Source organism: Symsagittifera roscoffensis, chromosome 7 (genome assembly GCF_963678635.1).
Source record: "Symsagittifera roscoffensis chromosome 7, txSymRosc1.1, whole genome shotgun sequence".
NCBI classification, from domain to species: Eukaryota; Metazoa; Xenacoelomorpha; order Acoela; family Convolutidae; genus Symsagittifera; species Symsagittifera roscoffensis.
The window spans coordinates 33,010,223-33,032,387 of NC_087068.1; the positions used below are offsets into that span (position 1 = coordinate 33,010,223).

At 33.7% G+C, this 22,165-nt stretch overlaps 1 protein-coding gene across 1 annotated transcript in view; it reads right to left on the reverse strand.

Annotated features, from left to right (window-relative positions):
• The window catches only part of LOC134852002 (cilia- and flagella-associated protein 251-like), an 88,571-nt gene extending 66,615 nt beyond the window's left edge, over positions 1 to 21,956 (reverse strand). The window contains exons 1-2 of the mRNA XM_063868278.1: positions 21,819 to 21,956; positions 1,789 to 2,722 (exon numbers count right to left, since the gene is read on the reverse strand). Coding sequence (XP_063724348.1) covers positions 1,789 to 2,722; positions 21,819 to 21,840 — 956 coding nt within the window. The 5' untranslated portion in view covers positions 21,841 to 21,956. The remainder of the gene's footprint in view (positions 1 to 1,788; positions 2,723 to 21,818) is intronic.
• Positions 21,957 to 22,165: the final 209 nt, after the last annotated feature.

Sequence of the window (22,165 nt, forward strand, 5' to 3'; positions counted from 1 at the left end):
TTCATTATAATTGAACAAAGTGAACAGTTATTTTAAAAATTGCGGGTGGGGGAAAGGAAAAAAAGCCGTACTCTTTTTTAAAAACGCCCCTACTCGAGAAATTTATAGATTTGAGCATGATAACCAATAACCGGAAAAGACTTTCTTATGCGGAGGCAAGGCTATCTATAAATATATACATCGATTTTCAACCCTATGAAACATATCGGATCTACTTAACAATTGCCCCCCTTTGGTATCTACTTAAGAATTGCCACCCCTATTTAAAAAAAGCAGTAAGTTAGCACTGAGCTGTCTGTTGAGAATTAGAATTTTGCTGCATTCTGATTGCTCAAAAATGCGTTACTTTAATCTTTTTAACAATTGCCCCCCTTTCTTAAAAGGGGGAAATTGTTAAGTAGATCCAACATATTCTATAAAAAATTTGATGGTCACGATTTCAGATCAAAACAAAGACGTTCATCTCAACTGTAAAAACAACATTGAGCATATATGTCGTCCAGGGGCGGATCTAGGGTTTTCTCGAAGAGGGGGGGAATCATTTTCAAAGTTTTGTCGATCTTTTTTTGAGGTCGATCATATTAATTTTCTGAGCACTCACAGAACTGAAAAAACCCTGTTTTGGCCAAGTTTTTTGCGCAGCAGTCAAAACTTTAAAAACACAGGCCAAAAAACGTTTTAGCCCTCTTTTTCGACAATGTTGGCCAAAAAATCGCGTTTTCTCGGCGCGCTCTCCTCCTTAAAATTAGTATATATTGGTGCCAAAGCCCGGGGTGACAATCATACAATGTTTTCATATTTGAAAAAAAAATGCTTTCATACAATTTCATAGAGGACAAGTAAGTGTATGAAAATAGCAAAATAAGCGTTTTTCCATTCTATAAAATTGTACAACAATCACTTTTTCCATTTTGGTGGTTGAAAAAAAAGGCCTAAATTTCACAAATTTACTTTTATCTTAGCAAATGAAACAAAAAAAAATAAACGAGTATACAAAAAAAACACTTCTTTGTGGTTTTTGAATTTTTGGGTAAAATGCTCATCCTGGACTACGTTATAAACACAAAAAGCAAAATTTTACAAGCAAATTTTTTTTTTCGTATAATTTTTATTTGAGCACAAAAGCAAGTTTGCAACCAAAAAGGGGATTAAAAGTTTTTACCTCAAATTTGTGTTTTTGCTTATGAAAAAATGCATATCATACAATTTTCTTATATGAAAACTCTATGATAATAATTTTTGACTACCAAAATTATAATTATGTTTTTGATTGTCGAAATGCCCTCTATCTTAGATATACCTATTTAAATCTATTTAAAGTTACACAGACACGTTTTTTGGTGATTTTTGAAAATTTTATTTTTTCTATGACAAAATGATTATCGTATAATTTTCATGCATGAAAATTGTTTGACAAGCCATTTTATCGAAAATTTTTAATCAATTTTTTAATGACCAGAAAGCTTCATAAGAGGCAAACAGACTAGAAATGTTAATTAAAAACTTTTCAAACTTTTTTTGAATTTTGTATGAGTTTTGTATGGTAAGCATTTTTTCCATAGACTTCATGTATGAAACTGTATGAGAAGCTTTTTTCTTCTATGGACGTCAACCCGGGAGGCGCCTTAAGAAAACTTTTAGGGTCCGTCACCAAAAACGGATATCTCAAAATAGTACAAAGGGGGAAAATGGGGGACCTTTTGGGTTGACAGGAGGTCGAATCCCTGAGGCACACCCCCTCCCTGCTCCTTCCCTGAATCCGCCCCTGATTTCATCTCTTCCATATACCTGCATCCAATGTAATCGGGGTGGAGTTGTTTGTGTTTGGCCAGCTGACTTATTCTGGACGAGTCCCCACCCTCTTCCTCTCCCTCCTCGCTCTTTTGTACCAAATCCTCCCCTTGTGTTATACGATCTCCCCCGGCCTGTCCCCCCTTTTTTGGTCTCTTGCTCTCTTTGCCCTGTCCGCATCTGTTTTCTTTGTCATTATCTCCATTTGTAGACTTGTCTTTTTTATCATCTACTTTCGAACCACTTGACCTTTCGGCAATTCTGTCATCTCCGTCGCTAGCACTCGTTTTTTCCTTGTTTACTAATTTCGTAGACGCTGTTTCCCCTCTGTTGCTATCCTCTTTTGCCTCTCCTTCGCTACTTTTTCCCACTTTTGACTCACTTCCCTCGCTTCTAACTTTCCTCCCGTTGTCTTCCCCTGACTCATCCATTTTGCTCCTACTGCCATTGTCGTCGTGCGAATGTTTCACTTGGTCTCTTCTATACGAGCTTGATTGGTCTTTCTCTGGGCTGTTTGGTTCTGTTTTCGAAAGCGATTTACTCAACTTAGATTTTGACACACTTGGTTCTTCCGTCAATTTACTCGATGGTTTTTCGGGTTTATTCGGTTTGGTATCTGCAGAAACGTCACTTTTACTCGCACCTGTTGCTGTTTCTTGGGCTGTTTCCGCCTGCTCCTCCTCCTCTTCTTCTTCTACTTCTTCTTCTTCTTTCTCTTCTTGATCGTTTTCTTCCGTCACATCCTGGCTATTCAGTGTCACTCCAGTCTCTTGTGCAGGTCCTTCTGTTGTCGTCGTCTTTTCACTGTCCACTGTCGTACTTTGTTCAGTGCCACCCCCCATAGCACCCCCCGTTGAAGCGCTCTGCTCCGATGAGTCGGCAACGTGGACTATTGAAACCACCGCCTCACCCCGCCCAGTTTTTTCATGACCTATAAAAACACAATACTTACGCATGCGCTATTGGAACCTGATCTAAACTACATTTTATGATTGGATAAATTAGATATTTTACCACTGTAAAGTATTTAATATTAACCAATCATGATCCATCTAACTAACAACCCACTTATTTGTAAGTGCTGAAATTACTTGTAATTTCAGCACCAGAGAGATTTGAATTTAACTTAGAAATTAGTTGACTCTCCAAGAAGACTTCAACAGCCGCAATAAACCAGTATACCCTAGATCTATTGAGCCTAGCAGAGACTAGTTAAACACCCTGAGACTAGATAGTATAAGAGTAAGATTAGGATCGGTGTTAGACTAAGAAGTTGCACGAATCTATCCGGCCGAAAATAAGATAGCGTGACGAGCAGACGGTGTACCCTATCCGAAATTACTCTATGAGTTAACCACATCGGTCCTAACTCATCTGGTGCGACCATAAGTCTCGAACAAGACCTTAATAGCTTAGAATTAACCAAACATAGATTAGAAATTAGACAAAACATTTTTAAAATGTTACACGACGATAATTTAATCGAGATGTCTCTACGACTCAATAGATCAAAGCCAATATTCCGAACGATAAGAGAATTGCCCGGAATTGGAAGAAGACCTCGAACCAGAGACGACATACGACAAAGTAGAAACTTACCAAATAGTTATATGATAGTACGGCAAAAGCCAACACAAACTTTTATATTTAGAATCTTATTAGCAATGAATTTAGATTTTCATTTGCAAACATAAAATTTTGAAGTCAATCTTCATAATCGTTTCAGGCGCTAAAACAAAACTATTAATATACAATAACGATTGATAAAAAGATCTCAGATCGTTTTTTCCAAAATTCTGCAGTATTATATAAAACATGTTTGGAAAATATTTATTGAAAATCAAAACAAAAATTAGTAGCATGACAATAAACTGTTAGTAATCATAAATCATCCAATTGTCCCAGCTTCATCACCTAAAACATAACAGCAATCATAAGCTCACTAACATCATAAAAAAACTAAATCTTTTTCTTAAACAAATTTAAATCATTTTAAACTTAAAATCACTTAAATTTAAAACCAGGTCATCAAGGCTTATCCTTGGATCTTAATTCATTTTCTATTTAATTAAATTTAAAACTTGATCATCAAGGCCTATCCTTGGATCAAAAAGAACAATTTTGTTCTCCCCCACCCACTTAGTTAGTGTCTAACGACCTCAAACGTCGATTCACTATCCAACCCTTTCAAAAACCCAAGACTAATAGAAATTTTTCAACAAAACTAACCATTCAAATTAGGATAAACAGTGAAGAACTTCGGTTATTCATCCTTCACTTGAACCCTCCTCTTATCAAGACCCAGGATAAATCTTAGACTTAGTAAGTTTAAAATAGTATCTAACGAACTACTCGCGTTCTAATTATACCTGAATCTTGTGGATCGATTTACTATTCTCCAACCCTTGAACACAATCACTACCCCTAAGTAAGATTAAGTAAGTTAACACCTTAGCTTATACTAGCCACGAGAAAGTAAAAAATCATTCTTCGGAATCGATATACTTTTCTCTCCAACCCTGATTAAGACTGATAGACCCTGATAGACCCAGGTTAAGCTAACCAAAAAATCGTAAGGACTAACAATTTAAGAAAATAGAAATCATCTAACAACGTTTTGCATCCGTCATCCTAAACCTTATGTCATTTAAAAATCTTGGAAACAAACAAACAATCGTTCTACACAATTGTGAAATAGATAACAAAAAATACGACCTTGTAATCACACCTCACACACAAACAGTTGGATATATTAGAACAAAACGACAAACACTAAAAAGAAAAATAATAACTAAACAAAGACAGATAACACGAAAAAGATTTTCCAAAAATAGAAACGCATTTTCAGAATCAGAAGTCAGCAATTTAGACGAACTTTATAAATTAAAAGAATCAATTGATAAAAATTGTCCCATTCACGATCAGTTATATTTTTCCGACTCAGAAACAACTTCAAATTCATCAAAAAGAGGAAAAAGACGAATAAAAAAGCAATATAAACACAAACCAGTACACTTATATAACTGAAATCAACCAATTAGACACATCGATAATTACCTATTAACAGTCATTAAACGAAAAAATGAGCCAAACACACACTCCAAGTGAAGATAGTCCAGATGATGACGATATCTTCCCCTTCCTCGTAGATGCACCCAATGATAGAGGACAGCATATACTTTGCAAGAATTTACTACTAAATTTGTTTGAACCCGGAATCAGCCCATGTAAGACAGAGTTCCCAGATGTAAAAATCAAAAGACAAATTATTGATCACTATCTGAAAGATATATGTAATTTGACACAACACTACGGAATCCACACCATAGAATTCACCTCACCAAACCCGAATCACCGCAAATATGTAATTCAAACAGACGACCTTGATTTAGAATTTTCAAAAGTATTCTCAGAATATATAAAAAGCATACAATATCATAACTCACAAAGAGCAAACTCCATATTTACTAATGAAGTTTTTGCAATAATATATAGTTATATCTCAATATTAGAAAACGAAATCCCAATCTCAAATGTCTCACCGACAGAGACATCTAAACATATAAGGGTACGACATGAAATCACACTATTTTCATCTTTTCTAAATATAATTAAAGAAAATTTCACTAAAGATGAAGTTTCACAACATACAAAACATGACTTACAAAAAATTTTGGCATGGTTTATAATAGATTATTTCACACATAATATAGATTTAATTTCACAAGCAAGAAAAAATTTTAGACCTCAAAATTCAAACGATGATACCGCCATCACAGAACAGTCAGACTACGTTTGGGACCCCGAATGGTCTCATTATGCATTTATAAATATCCCACAATCAATTGCAAGTCAAGCAATAAGTACAATATCTTATATAAGAGATTATGTAAGAGTAGTACCATTAACCATCGATGCAACACCATTAAACTACGATACATTTTTACCTGATACTCGAAATAACAGTTTAAATTCGGAACCGTCATACACAATGAAAACCTTAATGGAACTAGAAATCTCACTCAACAAGATATTCAGACACCATCACACTTCATAAATGAAGAAATTGTCCAAACAACAACAACTACACAACAAAGTATTTCACCAATACGTCCAAATTTAACAACACCAAGAAATACAAACACTTCGCTAGCACAGGTAACCATACAATCAACCGTTAAACCTTCGGTTGCTCCAAAATATTCACAAATGGATTACCAAACATATAGACCCATGACAATACCGTCAAAAACACGCAGAACATTCACAAGAAACAATTTTGCGGAACATAATTATAATTATACACATTCATCAAAAACAAATTATCCTCCACGAAATAATAATAATAATCAAATCAGATCTCGATATTGGAATAATCCAATGGCAACAACCAATTCAGTAAATTTTCAAGCTAATCCACATCCTCCACAGGATCATAGTGAAAATTACCCATTCTTTCAACAGAATAAAAATAAAAAACAAGCACCTCATCAAACGGATTACCTATCCTCTGATGATGATCATTTACAACCAGATATATTTGCACCATATACCCAAGAATATCGCGGACAAGGAATGCAGAAACCATATACACATCATAGAAATTTTTCTCCACACCAGATAGATACACAAAATCAACAACCAATACAAATGCAAAATCCAATTAATACACAATCTTTTCAACCAATTCAGCCACAAAACCCAATGATTACACACTCATATCAACCAACACAAATGCAAAATGAAATACCACTTCCATATTATGTTCAACAACACGAAATAACAAAAAATCAACTTTCTAATTTTTCACAAATGCCAAATGCAGCAGAATCATTACAAATGACAATGAATCCATACCTTATGGGTGGATCATCAATAACATCAAACAAACCATTAATGGTATTCACAGGAACAGACCCTGAATATTCTGTAGAAGATTATTTAAATGCAGTAACAGCAAATTTAATTCTAAATATAGGACCTGAACCAATTAATACGCCACTACATCAAAACTGGATACATCGACGCACAGCGTTGATACAGACAACCCTAGACGGCGCAGCCCAAAAAATGGTTTTCAGTATTGCCTATAGAAATAAAATCAAATCGGAAGAGATTTACACAAGAATTTTCAAAAATGTTTGACTCCGAAAGAAACAAACAACAACAAAGAGTTTTATGTAATGAAATTCGCAGATTACCAAATGAAACCATCAAACAATTAGCAGTACGTATCGAAACACTAGTTCGAAAAGCATATTCATTAAATACACACGATTATAAAAACACAAAAATGACAGAAATCTTAATGATGACCTTAACACCTCAATTAAGGAAAATAGCAATAAAAAAGAGAGCATCCCATCCCTCCTCAATTCGAGAGCCCGATTTAGTTTTTCGAAAACTAGTAGACAAGCTAGAGCAAGCGGAAATCACAATGAAACTTGAAGAAACAGAAAATCAGAAATTACAATATGTTAACCGAATTGAAACAAATACCACAAATATCAACAATATACAGGATTCAGATACAGACTTCGTTGAAAAAATCACTGAAATACTCAATATTTATGAAAAACACCCAAACTTTAAAGGCAAACCATCTTTCAAAAAATGGTGTAATTATTGCCGACGATAAGGACATAGTATTTCTGAATGTAGACAAAACAACAGGACAATCAAAATAAACCTCAAAAATATAAAGAACCGAATAAATCATTCTATCAGTACATGAAGAAAGATCAAAATCTACCGAACAAAAATGTATACAGCAACAACAGCTCAGGAAAACCACTTCCGAACAATACCAACTACACGAGAAACCAATCACCATATAACTCAAGTTATAGAGGAAGATCACCAGAACGAAGAAATACACAAAATTCGTCACAAAATCATTACAATAGACCAAATAGTCGAAATAACTACTCCAGATCAAATTCAAATACAACACAATTTGTTTCTAGATCTAATTCCCAATCAAGAAATAATTACTATCCAAACAATCAATCACGAAACTCATCATACAATAGAAATAGAAACTACTCCAATAATCGGAATAGAAGTTATTCAAACAACCGAAACCAGAAAACTCATATAATAGATCAAACTATAACAGACCAAACAATAATTATCAAAACAGTTCACGAAATAATTCACAAAATCGACATTCAAGTTATAATAATCGTTATGGAAATTATTCCCAATCACCACACAGGAATAATAACCATTATAATAATTCTAATAATCGCCACAGAAGTAGTACACCTAAACATCAAAGAAATATAAATCAAGTAAAATCAAATCCAGAAACAACATCAGACCCCCCAGGTATTGATGACACAGGAAATAACGAGCTACAACTGAATCAAATAAACTGTGAATCATCAGATTCAGAAAGTGATACAGAAAACACTACCTCCATAAATATGATAGCAGTCGAAAATGACTACGAACCTATTATATATGAACAACCTTTTTCATCACATATATATGAAAATCAATAAAAACTCCTTCACAATTATTATATTGAACCCATCCATTCCACACAAACGGCACACGAAACTAACGAAATCAACACTACAAACCAATCCAATGAAAACGACAAAACAAAATGCTTGAATACAAATCACATCTATCAAAATATACAAAAAGAACAACCTAAAGAAAAAATTTGGACAATACCATTTCTTTTAGAAAGTCCAAGAAACAAAGAATTTCAACCACCAGATCTTGAAATTGATTTTTTAATTGATTCAGGAGCAGAATCAAACATAATAAACATTCCCACATGGAATGAGATAAAAACATTACACCCAAAATTAACACCTCTTGAAACCTCCAGTAAACTAGCAACAGCACAGGGATCAACATTGGTAAACTATGGAAAAATTCAATTATTTCTTCTCCCCACAAGAACAATGGAGCAGAATAAAATTTTAAATAAACCATTTAAACAAATATTTCATATCACTGATATTAAACACAATATCATAGGAATACCATTTATCTCTAAATATATACCAACAATCAACATCTTAAACCTTAAAATACTAATCAAAGATAAATACACAAAAACAAAAGACACATCCCTAACATTTTTCCAAAGATTAAACAAACAACCACCATTCTTTTCAAAATTTTATCCAATATATAACCAACAAAGAAAACACCTGAAACCACTATCAGGAAACATATTTAATTTTTCAATAAAACAAGTTCACCAATATGATAAAAAACAAAATAAACAACAACTCTATATGTCAGACTTTGAATTCAAACCTATCCATAAAATTTTCAAAATCACAATCTCATTCATAAAATATTTGAAAAACTCGAATTCAGATATTATATCTCTACATGTATACAACAATACACCCTATCAAGTAACATTACCTTTAGGGTTTTTAGGCTATTGCGAAACCAACGCTACGATATCACCAATACACGAAAAAGAATACCGCGTAAATAATATACTCCCATTATTAGATATTTGTCAATCCACAATTCTTAATGAAGAACTATCCATAAATAATATAATAAGTAATGAAAAAGGAAACACAGATTATTTCACAAAAACTCCATATTTCAAACCTTCATTCAACATAAGTAACTACACAGAGACTCAACAGAAGTTTTTAACAATGTTTAACTTTCAACATTCACAAATAACACAAGACGAATTTGATAAATTAGCCAAACAGCTAATAAAATATTCATCAGTCTATGCAACATCTAAATTTGATGTTGGCAAAATCAGCTCATCACTACACCTTCCACTAAAACCTGACGCAGTTTTCAAAAAACAAAGAGCAAGTAAAGTACCAATTCACTTACATGATAAAGTAAACAGATTACTCGATATTTTAGAACAAAACAATATTATCTCACCGGTAAACAAAGAAGAACAACCAAAAGGTAACACATTTATCAACCCTGTTATCATCCTAGCAAAAGGAGAATCATTAAAAATAGTTCTAGACGCTAGATACCTTAATTCACTAATAGACGAATCAAAATGCAATTGGCCTATTGAACCAATACAAGTTATTTTAACAAAAATAAACGGAAAATACTTTACAACCGCAGATATGAATAGTGCATATAATCAAATGCCACTAGATGAACAATCGCGACGCTTAACACAATTTGTTATTGGAAATCAGCAATATGAATTCAACCGCCTATTCTATGGAATATCCATAGGACCAGCAGCATTTTCAGCTTTTATGAGCAAAATTTTTAGACCACTAATACTCAAGAAAAACGCAATCACTTATTTAGACGATGTTTTTATGCAATCACAAACAAAAGAAGAAATGTTCAATGTCTTAGAAAACTACCACAAAATACTTCAGAACGAAAATCTGAAGGCCGCCCCCGATAAATCACACTTCTTTTTAACACGAGTTAAATTCTTAGGACATAATATAGAAAGAAAAACAATCACTCCATTAAAATCACGCATTGATGCTATTCAAAAACTCCAACCACCAACAAATAAAAAGAAAATCCAAGAATTCCTTGGAATGTTAAACTTTTTAAGCAAATATGTCTATAAAATGCAATTATACCTAAGACCATTCTATAATATACTTAGACAACAAAATAATTTTGAATGGAACACAGAACATCAAGCACGATTTGAAGAAATTAAAAAACTCCTAACTGAACAAATTTCGAATACAATTCCAGATCCAAATCAACCATTCTATGCAATGTGCGATGCATCGAATTTTGGCATCGGCGCAGCATTATTACAATCACACAATGGCACAAACAAAATGAATCTTATATCAGCAAATTCTCGATTATTCACTCAAGCAGAGCTACCACTCTCAACTCTAATGAGAGAGTGTACAGCTATAATATATACACTAACAGAATATGAATTTCTGATACTTGGATCAAAACATCCGACAGTTCTATTTACAGATCACAAACCAATCATTTTTCTCTTTACACAAAAATCCAATCCAAATCATCGAGTTTATAGATTTCAACTAATTCTAATGAAATTCCCAAACTTACATATAGTTTGGACAGCAGGAAAAAATCTCGCATTACCAGACACATTAAGTCAAAATACACCACCTGAATTACTTACACGTAAAACTACAGTTGAAATACCCAAAAATATAAAATTCTACCTTGCAGAAAACGAAACATCTACCCGACTAGAATGCAAATATGCAGTAAAAACTGACGTTGAACAATCACAGATAAACAATTTACAACACTTCCCACTTTATTTAGATTGCCAAAGTAACCACTACGAAGTTGATCTACTTGGAACATCAACTTTCAAACCAATTCCATACTCACAATGGATAAAAAATAACACCCAACAAAAAAGAGTAAAACAACACCCGCATAAAAAAGACCTTTTTCCATTAATTGAAAAAAAAACCTAACTAATAAAATAAATTTATCAGGACCACAAACAAACGATTCAAAATACACAATAAATCAAGTATTTGACCTCCATGACCCACTTGATACAATTCCTTTATCTAAATTAGAAATTGCAAACATTTTTCTCCCCCCAACAGATAAAATTACAATTAAAACTTTGAAACAATATCAAAATCTTGACCCAGTAATTAGACAACTAAAATCATGGCACAAATATAAAACTAAACCCGTCAAGGCAGATACAACTATTTTAGGAAATAAAACACTCCTCCGATACTTTCGAAAATTTAATAATACAACAATTAACGAAAACACAGACCTTCTAGAATACCAATTAAATGAATCTACAGTCCCCTGTCTCCCTCTAAGTATGATTCTTATAGCTTTTAATATTTCACATACACAAAACATTAAAGGACACTCCGGATCAGAGAAAACATATTCAAATTTCATACAAAACTTTTATTTTCCAAATGCACCAATTTGGATAAAAGTACTATGCAATGATTGTATAGTATGTCAGCTAAATAAACCTTATCCAAATCAAAAACAAATAGCTCAAAAACAAGATTTCAAAGGACAAAGTTTGTACTTTAACCACCGTATTTCATTTGATACAAAAGGACCAATTTCACCCTCATCCGAAGGAAACTCCTACATTATGGTAATTGTTGACGCATTTACACATTATGTAGCACTTAACCCAGTACCACATTGTAACGCTTATTACGCTTACACAACACTCTATGAACACTGGATAGCTAAATTCGGACTACCAGAAATTCTAGTTACAGACAACGGTACAGAATTCATAAATAATGAAATTATCACACTATGTCATTTATATAACATCAAACACAAACCACGTACATCTCACGCACCTTGGACAAACGGCTTAGTCGAAGGTATGAACCGTTCACTACAAGAATATCTTAGATGTATCATCAATGGAAATGATACAAGATATACCGAATGGTCAGCAGATGTAAAACTATTTCCCTTAGCATATAATTCACAAATCACGACAACTCTAGGAATGTCACCATATGAAATGGTTTTTAATCAAAAGCCACGCAAACCGATTATGTTTACAGCAAACTCTCATAAAAATGCACAAAGTTATTGTCAACCGAATAAAGACTCAATTTGTTATAATCTACCTCTACACACACACGATGAAGATCATTTTCATCACCCACAAATTCTTAAATTAGCCTCCGTTACACACACCGAATGGATTTTAAACAGAGATAGAAAACACAATGAAATTTACCAAAGAGTAACAAAAAAGTTGTTACAAAGGCAAAACATTAATGAACAAATAAATTCACGCTTTACACCAGCCTCCGACTTAAAAATTGGAACTATTGTTTTAATACCCAATTTTAACACTCAAAAAGGAATTTCTAAAAAATTACAACCCCTTCGTAAAGGACCATACCAAATAATTGCCAAACCCACTGATGTCACATATAAAATCACCGACTCAGAACAAAAAGAAATTGTTCAACATCGAAACAACCTATTACCTTATTACCCAAAAGAATACGCACTACGCGAACTAACTCAATTGTATTCTTTCACAGGTTTAAAAGTTATTCAAAATTACCCACATACGGAAAATAAAACAAAGGAACAACATGACATTCACCTTGAAAACCAAAATGAAAAATCAACTACAACAAAAAACAATACAAAAAAGCTAGATCAAAATACACCACAAAAAGGAAGAAAAAATAGAAAAATGACAGAAAAAATAATACCTCAAGAACAAATCGACAAATCAGAACATAGAGAGTCATCACGACTTAGAAATCAACCACGTAAAAACTATAAAACATTCATTACACAATCTAAAATATTAAAAAAAGTCGAATTTCAAAAACAGCTTTAAATTTATATTTAATAATTTTTGCACCTCTGAAATATTTTGAACTTTCATTTTTCAAAATAACATGCTGACAAACACGCAACGATTCTAGTTCATAATTAGCCAATAGGATTCATCCAATCCGTCACCTTCTCTAACTCTAACACAGATCAACTAGACGAACGATATTAAACTCCAGGCATATCTATAACTATAACTTTGCGACCTCCAGGTCAAAAATAAGCAAACCATTCCAACTTGACAACTAAAATAATTATCACCATAATATCATAACCCTCCCTTATCTAATAAACCAAAGATCAACAATATTTCCCCAACTCAGACGCTAAATTGACCTAAAGTAAAAGAACGACCATTTTAATTAGCCTAAAGTATAAAAATCTCAAAAATACCCCAGATCATTTGACAAATGAAAATAAAGACAAAGAAGACCTCCCGATCACCATAAAATTTGCCCCCAACAATTTTTCACAAAACTCGACCCACTTGTCAAAAAACCAATAAATAATTCGACCACACTTGAAAATTGCCACAAACAACAAAAAAAATTCGATCGAGAAGCCATTTCTTAAATGCTCTTCTCTCGACCAGTTACCATAATTCTAAACATTCTCGCAAACTTTTTCACAATATTTAAACCTTTCATCATATTTCTTTTTGATACCTTTGAATCTTTTGTAATAATCTTAATCATTTTTTGCAATATTTTTTTTATTTTCTATTCCATATTTGAACTATACCTCCAGCTTTCAAAAGCTATTGACTATATCCACAGGTACGATTCACAAAACTTATCTAAATGATACGAACCATTTTTAGTAGAACAGATATTTTTTTACTATTTGTAATTTTTATAACATTTCTATCATCCCTCATCTTGACAATATGCAAATGTATAAAGAAAGCAATCATAACATTCGCCCTAGCGACAATCCTCCTAATTCTTTTTCTAGAAGAATACTATAATAAACATAAATTTTTCCACTAAAAGAATAAATAAAAAACCATCAAAAATTGCTAACCAACAATCACTCAGTCAGTCTTCACCGACATCATCCCAAGATAACCCAACACCATCTTCAACTACCCAAAACCCCCAAACATCTACACGAATTTCCTTTCAAGATAACCCATATACCTTTGAAGAACGACACGCTCGCTTATCAGAACCACTAGAACCAGTTCAACGACAAGCACCTCTAAGTGAACCAACATATAACTTATACCCAACATTACCACAAGAATTAAGTAGAATACGAAATCCTAGTCAAAACCAAAATACAGTAGAAATAAATAGACAAATTATACATCCTCGACGAAACAGAAATTTTCAAACTCCCCGAGTTCATTTTGATATACCTCAATCCCCATCACAAGGTACTCCAGAAAACCCCATTGGTATATTACCAGAAACCCCTACGCTTCTTTCACAACGCACCTCAAGCCTAGCCTCAGATTACTTAGGTTCAACACCAACATCTGAACAAATACGTGAAAATCCCTTGAACCCTACAAACCAAACATCACGACTACCATATTGGACAACACATTCATTCAGTGAACCAAATTTAATCAATGATCCAATAGATATTTCTACGGATACAACAACATCCTCATCACTACCAGAAACATTATCACTACCATCAACACCATCAATAAGCCAGATTTCACCACCACCTTTTAACTTAAATTTCCCAAATAACCTCCACGCTAGATATCGAGAACAATCATCAACAAATATTCCTTTAAGACTAGACTGGAATACATTCACAGCACCTCCACCATTATTTGGACAACACCTAGAAAGTAACCGACTCCACAACTGGGCACTAAATAGACTACAATATAGACAAGACATTCACGAAGACATTCGTGCTCATAACATCCAAATACTCCAACAGAATAGTCTACAATTAAAATTTGAAATCACGGTTAAATTAAACAACATTACTCAACATCCCTATCCATTAAATCCACCAAATATAACAGCTCAATCCCTACCACCACCATTTATAACAACTGAAGTAATATACAAATACGACAGATATACCAAAAAGACAATTGGTTACATCACATTTTATAACCCATACTCAGGATTATCATACACATGTATATTCTAAAAATATTGATTTTTCTCCAACTCTTTTTTCTAGTAATCTCCAATCAAAACATAAACCCTTCCCCCCGCACAGGACCCCAAGATTTATTAGTAACACATTACGATTGTGACGAAAACGAACAAAAAACACTACACAAATATGCAATAAATCAAGTATCACAATGCGAAACAGAACCACAAGCCATAGAAACAACAAATGTAATAGCGACACTTTATACAAAAGCCCGAGCAACAACAGTTATAGGATATAAATTCACAGCAACATTTTCTGAAAAGAAAGTACATTGTTCACAAGTCTCAAATGGAAATAAAAACCGACTTGACCACGAATCATTCTACCAAAGTAATATCGAACGACTTCTACATCTCAATCCCGAAGATTGTAAAAACGAGTTACTAAGACTCAATATCACAAGAAATAAAAACACAGATAGAAAATTAGTATATTTCCAAGTTTTTGCAGATTCTGTACATCAAGCAGAACTTGAAAGATATCAAGGACATATAAAACTAGACGAAAAATACCCATACAACGGCGCACACGGAAGATTAACTTATGATATACACGATAAACACTGGATACCACACATTGGTATAAATGACCCATCAAACTGCAAAGCAGACACAAAAAATAAAGGATATCAAGAAATCATGTTTTTCGATTGGAAAATACAACTCGAAAAAATACAACTCACACGCGATTTATCAGACAACACAATGATCTATCAAGCAATTAGATTACCTTGTAAAAATGATCAAGGCTATTGTGACCCTACAACACGAACACAAGCAACAATTGTTTGGTTCCCCGAAGACACATGTACAACATTTCAAGTAGCAAAAATACACGCTCGTATGATAAAATTTCACGAAAAATATTTTATACAATCAATTCCATATGAACAAGTCCATCCATCACGAAGACAAAGTTCTAATTTTAGAAACATAGACAATATAGAAAATAAATTGACACGTTTTCAAATATATCAAGAAACAGAACTTGCATGTAAATACAGAAATCCACTTCACAAAACACAATACTCCGAGATATTAGTTGAATACGAAAAAGGATTCGACATGACCACTGGAAAAGTAAAAATCGACCCATACGCCACAAGTCACCCTATAAACGAAGGAACATCATATATACCAGTTGATTTTCAAAAAAGTAAAAATCAACCTGGTGGACATCTAAAGCCCCATGACACTAGAAGCACACGTTTACAAGAACTATCACTAATGAATAGTACATATTTCGGTAACATCCACTATGATATTCACCTAGATATGAAATTAGACTACACAATAAGCCGAATTTTTCAAGAAATGTCACTATCTGAATTAGAAACACTTCACCAACTATGCGAATTAGAAAGAACACAAATCCTACAATCACTTGCATTAGCAGTATTAAAAATACCCTACGCAGGATATTTATTATCAGGCAATAGATCAAATTTTTTAGATTATGAAGGAAACATTTTATGGTTTTATACCTGTACCAAAAAAGTATCACCACTATATGTTTTTGAAGATAAACGATGCTATAAAAGAATCCCTATCTTTTATAAGAATAAAGTACACTTCGTTGACACACTTTCAAGACGAACCTATTTCTGGGATACCGCAGTCCCAGTGGATCAGAAAATAGCCACAATGTAGTACAACTGAACCCTGATGAAGATAAATATTACCTTCTTACCCCATATCCACATTAATGCAATCACTCAAAAAATTTTCACCTGAAAGCATTAGAGCTATTGTTCGAAACCCAAATATTGACTTACAATCATTTGGAATATATTCAAAATCCGATATACAACATCACATTAGAACACAACAATTCCAAGAATTATTAACACAAATGGACACGATACAAAGACAATCAATTGACCAAAACTTACGCAAACTTGCCGAAACAGCAGGATTTGCAGACATTTATACACAAGATTATAGCGGATATTTTAAAGACATTAAAGACTATATATATCTCAACGGTGAAAAATACCGACCACAAGATATCTCACCTATAAATATTTTTAGCTTTGTTACACTCAAAAATGAAATTCTTGATTTTCTAGGATGGCCCTATTACATCTTAGAAAAATTAACTATTTTATACGCAATGTTTAACTTTATAGGATTTCTTTTCTCACTCTTAAAAGGAATCTATAATACATGCGCTATACACACACAAGTAAATAGACAAGCAAGTGTAGCACGCATATTATTTGCAGGATTTTTTGGAATTTTTTCATCATCAATAAACAAAATTTTTTTAGACGCACAAATAAAAGAATACAACACAAAAATAGCAACAAGACAGAACACATATGACGAAGAACATAACAATGTAGACATTACGCCTACAGCACCACAGTTACCACCCCTACCACATAACCATCCATTATCACTAGTCCCACGAAATTTTCGAAATTTAGCAATAAGCCATAATCCAAATTTCAGACCAACCATATCACAAAGTCCCATTCAACATATAATGACACACAATTCACTAGATGAAAATACATATGAACAAATTATAGAACAACCACATACAACTGCTTTTCAGTCTCAAAATAATAATTTTTTTAGCCCACGATGAGCCGACAACTTGGATCCCTACACCGCTCAAATTCCCACCCAACCAATCTCAACACTCCAATTACAATAATTCCACTTTTTGCTTTCCCGCCACCCGATTTCCCAAACAATAATATAACATCAGGCATGAATTCAGACACTAATTCACTTAACTCAGTTTTATACTCTATCTCACAACTCAATAACCCAGATATTGAAACCCCTGATGAATTTGCCGACTCTGAACCATCTCCATCCAATAATTTTCAAACCAATCCCTCAGTTTTTTCGAAACCCCCTTTTCAACCAATCCCACCATATAACCCACTACCATCCATTTCTACACCCTCCTATGCTTCACAAGTTACCCCAACCTACTCTTCACTTCATTCAGATCGATCATCCAATTCTCCAGACACCCCCCAAATTTCCCAAGAATTAGATAATTTTATCACCTTACAACAACAACCCTTCCACCTTGACACCTCAACTATAAACCAGATTTCATCAACCATAGGATCATCAAATCCACCTACCCCTACACCCTCTTCAGCTTATACCGCATCACTAGCACCATCATCCACATCCACCGAATCATCAATTAGCACTAATAGAGCTTACCGCACTTTCAAAAGAAAATTCCCAAACCATCCATTTCCAACAAAACCAGGAACAGCCCGTGAATATATTAATCATCCAAATCACACTATCACGAAAGAATTTTTAGCAATCACCTTACCTTCATTTCCACAGTATACTTTGAACACCCTTACAGATACTAACGATACACGTAGCTTTGTAGATGAACAAGTTTTAATGCCTACACTTCATTGGACATCATATTATCATTTTACTAACCCCCTTTGCCTACCTTTATCTAATACTCACATCGATATAGAACGAAATCAAGATATGCTATATCGACTCACTACACCACTAACACATAGACAATTTACTTACATCGGATATAAAAAATCACTAAAAACATACACTGCACCCCGAGCTAACGAATATACGCTAGAATATTACGATCATAACATCATCCGAACTAACCAAGACCAATTTTTAGATGATGATCGCTTCGCTAACCCACAAATCACAGAAAAATTTTTCATCAAAACACCATATGTTTTTACACTCAATATATTTGATCGCAAATTCGACCACATCATTTCTGAAGCACTAACCGACACACAAGCTTACGAAAATTTTAAAGAAAGATTTCAATTATTTTCACTAACCTTTCATTTCCTTGCACCACATGAACGAGATTTGCACTGCTCACACGACATTATGTTACGCACTAAACAAACCCACACATATAAATATTACCGCTTTATACAAAATCACTTTGACCTACACACTCCATCAAGACAACCACACCATCGTTTTCAATTTATTAACTCTAAATACACATCACCATTTTTTCTTAACTTCACATATTGCATCAAAGATACTAACCTTCACGGTATTCTTCGCAATTATGATCCCATAACCCAAATGTATATTTTTTGTCCCATCACAAAGACCTTCAACGCAGAAGAATCCAGACCCTTCCTTATCCCACATGAATTTGTTCAACCTATAGAAATCCCCATATTAGAATTCATCCACAACACTAAATATAACCACAAATTATATAATCTCATCCAAAACACACCTTATGATTTTGCAGTTGGCACTGAAGAACTAAAAACCATTCAAGCACTTCAATTGCTTTAGCCACTGCTTCAAACTAAAAACATCATTCGCATACTAGCAAAGTTACTAACAAATTCCGACATAATCCACGACATCTTCCCTCACGGTTTTTTCCCCGACGACTAACAGGTAAGTATAATTTATACATATTCTTAACTAATAAATTTAAAATAAAACACTAAACATTCTTTATCCATGTTTTATAGAGATTTTTAGTCTTCATCTCACGATCATCTGCAAAATACAATAAAGAAAAATAAAAAATCGAAAACTTCTTCAAATTCTTAAAAACGCTATTAATATTTTACACTAGATAAATTCAGTAAAATTCATACCAATGTAGTAAATTAATTTATAAATTATTTCCCTAAAAGCAGTAATTCTAATAATGATGAAAATTTGTAACTTAATTTTTCCCCAAAACTAGCAGTAAAATTGAAATTCTATGTAGTAAATTGATAAAACGCAAATGCAGTACTAACCTTTTGATATTTTCATTCACTCGCACAAGAATTCTATCCAAACTCGCACAGCTCGCCCACGAAGAATTGTTTAAATAATGAATTTTAGTTTCAAACTTTCACACTCAACAACTCTAACACACGATAACAAGTTTCAATCTTTCCTTTAACCCGGTTGGAAAGGAATTATATACTAAACAAAACTAACCAATGCAGCTTACTAAACACCACAACACATAGAATAACAGCATGACTAAAAAAAAGGAAACCAACGGTACCCAAACCGGATTAACCCAGTTTAAAACTGGATAATTTATTCTTTTGAAGACTATTATAAAGTCTAAGAAAGAAATAATAAAACACAAAAAAGTCGAAAGACAAACCCATACCAAAAACAATTTGATTTTTGAAAAAAGGACACAACCAACGAAACATAAGAAAAACCACAATAAACCCAACATAAAACGTTATCACATAACAGGACCTCTCACAGAAACCGCACGAAATCATACTCCCACTCCTGGCCTAACCCACCAGAGAGGACGTCCTGAGCATGCTCTATAGCCGGCCTAACCCACCGCGCTACATCCACGCTTTGTGACCACACTCCTATTTTTAATAAGAGGTACTCAAGGGTGAGTAACTCTTCAAAATAACCGAACTAAAACAAAAAGCTTCTGTGAAAACAACTAACCAAAATCATAATTAAAACACCAAACTAATAAAAATTTTATAAAATGTAAATTATATCTTGCAGTATATAGATCAGCATACAACACCAAAGACGAACATCCAAAGACAAAATGACCCCAATACACTCGAAAAAGAATGGCCAACCACAATCAATATGCCGCCCACAATCACAACTCAAAGGATTCAGAGTACGACTTGACTTCGCAGAAAAGGACTTCATTGAACTAGACCAATGACCACCTCGATGTTCAAGTATACGTACAGATCCGAGTAACCAGGCATCCCCTCCACGCACAATCTCCACGCCATTCCCAGACAAGGTCAACCCAAAAGAAGTTCTCTACATGGAACAGAAAAACCTGTCATAGCCAACCATTCTGAAATCAGATTTGAGTTTGTTGCGAAAACCCAGTCGTTGTCATGAGAAGACACAGCGATTGAACCTGGAACTTCTCTAACAAGAGAACCCAGAAGAATTAAGATGTTCGCCAAATACCAACGCCCATCATCCATCCTTTGAATTGCAGAAAGACTATTCTAAAAAACTCTGTAAAACCCGGATGGTTGGAACCTGATCTAAACTACATTTTATGATTGGATAAATTAGATATTTTACCACTGTAAAGTATTTAATATTAACCAATCATGATCCATCTAACTAACAACCCACTTATTTGTAAGTGCTGAAATTACTTGTAATTTCAGCACCAGAGAGATTTGAATTTAACTTAGAAATTAGTTGACTCTCCAAGAAGACTTCAACAGCCGCAATAAACCAGTATACCCTAGATCTATTGAGCCTAGCAGAGACTAGTTAAACACCCTGAGACTAGATAGTATAAGAGTAAGATTAGGATCGGTATTAGACTAAGAAGTTGCACGAATCTATCCGGCCGAAAATAAGATAGCGTGACGAGCAGACGGTGTACCCTATCCGAAATTACTCTATGAGTTAACCACATCGGTCCTAACTCACTATGCTCTGTGACTTTTACCAAGGAGATTTTTTTATGCGCCTCAAAATAATAATGAAAAAGTCCAACCAACAAATTAATTCGTTCAAGACTTTTCAGCATTTAAAATCCGATTTTTGCAGGGTTGATTTTTTCAGAAAGCATCATAATCAACCTGAAAAACATTTTTTTTCAATTATAAAGACACTTACCAGAGCTGCTATCTCCCTCCATATTATATTTCCACAGGCAGATCTAAGCAAGTTGAAACGATGCAACTAAAATGTCTGTTTATGTTTTGAATAATGGATGATTAACAATTTCTGGATGGTTTGGTCTTGCATTGATAGGTCGTAGTGCTTTGTTTTTGCTACAATCTGAAAGCCATTTTTAGCAAAAACAGGTGTTTTTTACGCTAACTGATTGCTAATACAACCACCATGGTTACCGCTCTGAATCGTTGTTCTTTAAAACTATAATTTTACAGAGGATGATTCAGATTCGGGTCGGTTTGATTCGGTTTCGTATTAGCAAACTCAAGAGCAGTTTCAGAAAGGAT